Source organism: Papaver somniferum, chromosome 9 (genome assembly GCF_003573695.1).
Source record: "Papaver somniferum cultivar HN1 chromosome 9, ASM357369v1, whole genome shotgun sequence".
In the NCBI taxonomy this organism is placed as follows: Eukaryota; Viridiplantae; Streptophyta; class Magnoliopsida; order Ranunculales; family Papaveraceae; genus Papaver; species Papaver somniferum.
The window spans coordinates 116,036,349-116,042,451 of NC_039366.1; the positions used below are offsets into that span (position 1 = coordinate 116,036,349).

At 38.3% G+C, this 6,103-nt stretch overlaps 1 protein-coding gene across 6 annotated transcripts; it reads left to right on the forward strand.

Annotated features, from left to right (window-relative positions):
* The first annotated feature begins 228 nt into the window (after positions 1–228).
* On the forward strand, positions 229–5,817 carry LOC113310744 (activating signal cointegrator 1 complex subunit 2 homolog). Of its 6 annotated transcripts, XR_003341363.1 has the most exons (4): positions 229–1,825; positions 3,340–3,446; positions 3,663–3,924; positions 4,008–4,584. XR_003341363.1 is itself a non-coding variant. In XM_026559510.1 (3 exons), the coding sequence occupies exons 1-3, from the start codon at positions 388–390 to the stop codon at positions 5,411–5,413; spliced, it is 1,563 nt and encodes a 520-aa protein (XP_026415295.1). In that variant the 5' UTR covers positions 229–387; the 3' UTR covers positions 5,414–5,817. The 6 variants fall into 6 exon arrangements, 5 of the variants coding, with proteins under 5 accessions (XP_026415295.1, XP_026415293.1, XP_026415294.1 ...); XM_026559510.1 differs by lacking the exons at positions 3,663–3,924; positions 4,008–4,584 and adding an exon at positions 5,353–5,817 and having other exon boundaries at positions 3,340–3,403; XM_026559508.1 differs by having other exon boundaries at positions 3,663–4,584.
* Positions 5,818–6,103: the final 286 nt, after the last annotated feature.

Genomic DNA, 6,103 nt, shown 5'->3' on the forward strand with positions numbered 1-6,103 from the left:
ACCTCGTAGAGAAGGGGTATTTCGATGATTTTAAAAATACACATAAAAGGTCCCGCACGTGTATGGACCGGGGACTAAAAATTTGGGTCCAATTTTATTGTTTTCTTTTTATTATGGACCTCCAGTTAATGGGCTTTAGTGGGTGGACCTGCCACTAACTAAGAACACCATAATAGTACCTATAGGTAATTCCTACTTTTCTTTTTTCTTCTTGTCCCTTCACTTTCTTCCTCTCTGAATCCGAAGAAGCTAGTATTCACAATCCAAGAATTTTGCACATAAAATTTTTTCTTCATCTCGTAAGCCCTAATCTCTCGCCTCTCTCTCTACTATCCGACCCAAACGATTTCTTTCAAACCCAAACCCTAATTCAGCTTCAAATGCACAATGTTGTCTAAACAAATCCAACAAACCATTATTAAGGATTCTTCTAATTTTACCCATTTCAAACCAGAATTCGAAGTCTTGGGTTTTATTCCTTCACGCAACTCTGTGCATCAAAGCCGTGTAATTGATGATGAGGATAAGAAAGAAGATGAAGTTCCTCTAGGAATTGATCAAGAAGAAGAAGAAAAAAAGAAAGAAATGGTCATTTCTGAGGGTTTTCATGTTTATTCTGTTGGCTCTTCTAATGATGAATCTTCTTCTGTTTTAATGGTGGAAATGAACAACAAAGAAAATTTTCAAGAACCCATTTCTCAGATACAAAATGTTGTCGAGAAGAATCAAGAACCAGTCGGCAAAGAATTGGATGATTCATTCATTGCAGAACAAATGAAAGAAACCCAAGAAGAGATTTATTCTAAAGATTCAGCAAAAGAGGAGGTATGTCAAGTTCATTCTTTACCCCCATCCATGTCTCAATATGAAAATGTTGTAGTTAAGATGATGAATTCAGAAAGTAGTAACAACATTTATGCAGAAAGTAAGCAAGATGAGGTCTTTCAATTGAAAGATGTAGTTACTGGTGATCAACACCTCATTCTTGTAGTAGAGACAACACAAGATGATTTTATCAAGTCTAATTCAATTTCTCCATCTCAAAATCTTGTTGAGATGAGTAGTAATTGGGGAGAATTGTCAGCCTCAGGTAGTAATAATAAAAGAATGTCTGCGGAAATCGGAAGTACTCGCATTGTTAGTGGATATGGCTGTGCAAGGAAAGAAACCATGAGTTCCATTGATTTGGGTAAGAAAAGGGCTGGAATTTGCTCTGAGAACATAAGGCAACCCAGGAGAAGATTTACGGAAGCAAACTCGAAGAAAGATGTGTTGAGCATGTTTATTGAAGCTAGAAATATCTTCTGTCAGAAGAAATTGGACGGAAATAAGCGAAGTTATTCGAGGGAAGAAATGGAAGCACTGAGGTTTGAAAATTCATATCAGCAGCGTCAGATATGGCGAGAGATATACACTGGGTTGGGTCCTGTTGTGGCCAAACAACTTAATCAATTGTCAGATGCTAGGCAGAATGGTAAGGCCATGACTGACCAACAACAGCAGCAGCAACATTACCATCCCCAGCTGCATCACCAACACCCACGACAACATCAGCAACATCACCGATACCCACTGCAACCACTGCAACATCACCAATACTCACAGCAGCAGCAACATTACCATCCCCAGCCGCATCACCAACACCCACGACAATATCAGGAACATCAACGATACCCACTGCAATCACTGCAACATCACCAATACTCACAGCAGCAGCAGCAGCAACACCACCAACACCCAAAGAAACCTCCGCAGCATCACCATCACCATAACCATGATCAACACCAACTAGCTGGGGTGCACAGAGAGAATACCTCAATTCTAGGTGTGTCTTTTGTTCTACTCTTAGGTTTTTATATTTGATGTTTGAAGTATGCTACTAGTGTGAGTATAATCTATAATGCATGCTTCCTGGATATTTTTTCTAATTTGTTAACGTTGCATGATGTTTACTTTTCATGGTACCAAGCACATGAGCTTCTTGCTTTATTGAGTTAGAGCAGTTTAAATATCGGTAGAAATAGGTTTGATTAAGGGCATTTGCTGATACTCAGACATGAACCACTGCTCATATCAATTTATAATTATGTTAGCAAACATTGGCAACACCTAATTCCTTCTTACAGAACTCTAATTCCATCTCTCAAAATGGAGAACAAGGTCTTAATATGTACCCTGTGCCACTTTCATGTTACGACTCTTCTTCATGTCAGTCCCTGTTTGGCTTTATTTGCTTTCTGCCGGGTTTTCAATTAGCTAATGATCTTGCGGGTTCCCAATTAAACTGCCTAATAATGTGTGCTTACTTACTTACCCAATCATTTAGAACAGACAAATGTGTTTTCCTTCCTGTTTAAAGGAATTTGAAGACATGAAATAATATGTGCTCTTAACTGTGGATTGTGGGTCTCACTACAGCACACAACTGTATATTTAGGATCCCAGCTACTAGTTTGAAATTGAATGTTGGCTCATCTTACGGTAATTGTTTGGCATTGTAGTTAAAATGGTGTTCCGTATAAGGTCTTATTGTCTAGGCTAGTATTTTTTCTGTGAGGGTCCTTGATAGTTTATATGTGCTTTGATCTTTATACAAATAAATTGTGGGATCTAAACGGCACGAGAAAACAAAACCACGAAATTGGAAAACTCATTAACTAGAACTTCTTTACTTTAGCTTTGCTTCCTTTCAAGTAAGTGATAACAATAAGGTTATTTAGACAGTTAATTCTGATCGCAAGAGGAACCACATGTGATCTTAACTGTGGATTGTGGGTGACACTCACGTCATACAACTGCATATTTAGGATCTCATCTAGTAGTTTAAGTGTAGGCTCATCTTGCGATAATTCCTTAATGTTAAGATGGTGCAGTAGTTTATTTGTGGATTCTTTTCCGCAGGAGGTCCTTGTTAGTTTAGATTTTGATTACCATGTTTAACTAAATTTCAGTGTCTTAGGTTTGACATGAGGCTTACTATAGCATACATTTCTAGATGTGACAGGGTCTGCTTAAACCCCTAAGACTCGAACAATCGAGCTGGAGTATGTGTTCAAATCATGTCATTGTTAAAATATCTCATAATCCTGTTATCATTTGCATCCCAACAGCCTGTGCCAAGACCAAGTAATATCATAAATAAATTGCTTTCCAGGGCAGTTAGTTTTGATGCTCGGGTGTCATTTATGACTCTGTACGTTTTCTAAAGGAAGAATGTGTTTACATGTTCAGTATGAAACACATAGACCTTTTGTATTTAGTATAGTTGTGTATTTGCTTCTCCTCTACTTGGTGTATACTGGATTATGTCAATCTGATGGGTTTTGTTGCTACTCACAGGTGCTGGCACTGCCACTGCGAGACCAGTCCACTTGCGAATCAACATGAAGAATACCCGAACAAGGTGCTGTGTCCCTTATGTTCATTATATACCAGTATACTACTCCGTGAGTCATTAAACTCAACTGACTAGGCAGATACAACCACATCCTAGTACATGTACATGATATGCTTACTGTTAGCCGTTTCAGTTGTAGAGCAGTATGAAAAACTGATGTAGATGTTGATGGACTCGTACATATAAATACATGTGTTCCTTACACGAATGAAACAAACTTACTTTCGCGTCTTCTTTCATACTTTCTTTACCTTTGTTTTGATAGGTGTATCATAGTAGCATGTGTGTCAAGACTCTCACTGACCCGCCTTTGCTGACAACATTGCTACAGTGCCAAATGCTAGTTGCTGATTTTCTATCTCAGTTGATTATCTTCGTTTCCCAAATTACCAACTCAAAACCAAACAATTTTTCCCCAGTGAATTGCTTAACTGCAACTTCCTTGCCAGATGCCACGACTGTTACTGACTAGCCTTCACCGACAATTACTACTGTGCTGCCGAATGCTAGTTGCTGATTTCATCCCGGTCAGTGTGAATCTGAGCAATTGAATAAGTTCCATATGAGAACATTGATTAGCCTCATTTCCCAAATCACCCACCCTTTTCAGAATTTGCAGCCCTACAATCATTGATCAAGGCAGGGATAACAACTTGATTCACCTCATCTTGCAAGTTCATTTTAAGTTTATTAGGGTGGGTTAAGATGGAGGATTCTGAAGCAGCAGGTTCAGGAAATTTCAGTCCATATGGAGGTAAAACTATAGAAGAATGCGAGGAGTCGAGGACATATACGGGAAAAGCCTCGGAACGTGAAGTGCAGTGTTGAAAAAAGCGCTTTATTAGGGTGGGTTAAGATGGAGGATTCTGAAGCAGCAGGTTCAGGAAATTTCAGTCCATATGGAGGTAAAACTATAGAAGAAAGCGAGGAGTCGAGGACATATACGGGAAAAGCCTCAGAACGTGAAGTGCAAGGTCATATAGTGTTGAAAAAAGCGCCGTTGCCGGGGCCGAACCCGGGTCACAGGCGGGAACACTACCACTATGCGACAACGACCTTGAATTTGATGTCGACTTTTATTTTCCTAAACACACTTGGTAGGTAGCTTTAATATTAGAATCTTCCCCGGGGTTTCTAGCTCTAAATTTGGGAGACTTATAAAATTCTGGCTAAATAGGGGCCTATCAAATTTTCCTTTCCACACCACCAGATTACTCTGGGAACCCAAACTTCTAAAAAATACTAATTTACCCCACATTAATTTCTAAAACAATCTCATATAAATATTAATCTTTCCATTTTCAGTAAATTCAAAAACAAAAAAAAACCTAAACCTAAAAAACTTTCTATTTTCTTCCTAATCTTTCCAAATTCTCAAAACCCTAATTAAAAAGAATTTTCATCCTCTTCTCCAACGTATCTTCGATCCACCCAAGAAAAACGTAAATCTCCATCAACTCATTGTATGATTCACATATCTTTATTGATTTACATGTTTAAATCTACGATTTTGAAAAATCAAAATCTCTGATTACACTCGGAATCGGTTTTTGTTGACATATCGAATAAACCGATTCTGGGTTTTGTTTTCGTCCATGAAGAGCATGCACAGTAACCGGTTTACATGATCATTAACATCAACCGATTCTAGGTTAAGAAACGAAATATGAAAATGTATCACCAGAATCGATTTATATCTTCTTTGGAATAATCCGATTCTGGTGAAGTTTTTTTTTTTAAACTATGCTAACCCATAGTCGGGTTTTATGTGCTTGTTAATTTATCGATTAAGAAAGTCTCTTCAGATTCCTTCCCTTAATCGGGGTTTATACATGTACCACATAAACCGATTGTTATGTTTGACATTCCTGTGTGTTTTGTTGTTCAGAATCGGATTACATATGTTTCTTCATGTACGTGATTTCTTACTTGTTTTTTGTTTATTTTTTATGTAGATATGGACTTCGGACACCTAGCGTTTTACACTCGAGCGCTCACCTTGGAGGATATTCTTAGGGAACCACAACGAGTGCCAGAAAGAAGCCTCTATAAGTTTGCTTATGGGGGTGAGATCCGTCTTGAACAAGCCCTCACATTGATTGACAAGCTTGCACTGGAGGAGCTTCATGAGGTCATGAGGTTCACTAGGATGAGGAGAAACATGATTTCAGCTGAGAGGGATGGCAATGGATTTATGGAAGGTTTGTGGGATGAAATGGCTCAATCACAAGCTGCTGCTGATGCTGCTCCTGATGCTGGTGCTGGTGGTGGTGTTGCTGCTCCTGATGTTGTTGCTTCTGCGAATGCTCCTGGTGGTGCTGGTGCTCTTTAAGTTTTTAAATTTAACTTTTAAATATTAAAACTTTAAGTTTATAAGACTTGTGGTTGTTTTAAGTCTTTTGGGATGGTTAAGGTTTGTATTTTGGATGATTCCTGTGTTGAACTTAATGCGCTTGAACTTTTAATTATAATTATGTGTTTCTCGATAATTCTAGCCTGACATGCCAACAATCGGTCAACTCGATATGTCAACATAAACCGATTGTTCAAGCAATGTTTCCTGTATGTTTTTCAAGCTAGAATCGAGTCACATATGAATATGTATAAACCGATTAGTGTCGATGAAAATTCAAAATTTTAGCATGTGTTTAATCGGTTTATGTTGGTCACGAGAAAGACCGATTTCTTGTGGCATTAAAATACAAT

What these genes read in the sequence shown, in the direction of transcription:
- LOC113310744 (XM_026559508.1), top strand. Translation starts at nt 388, where the DNA reads ATGTTGTCTAAACAAATCCAACAAACCATTATTAAGGATTCTTCTAAT. An exon ending in AGAGAATACCTCAATTCTAG is followed by an intron (nt 1,826 to 3,339) that starts GTGTGTCTTTTG and finishes TGCTACTCACAG; the next exon opens with GTGCTGGCACTGCCACTGCG. An exon ending in ATATACCAGTATACTACTCC is followed by an intron (nt 3,447 to 3,662) that starts GTGAGTCATTAA and finishes TTGTTTTGATAG; the next exon opens with GTGTATCATAGTAGCATGTG.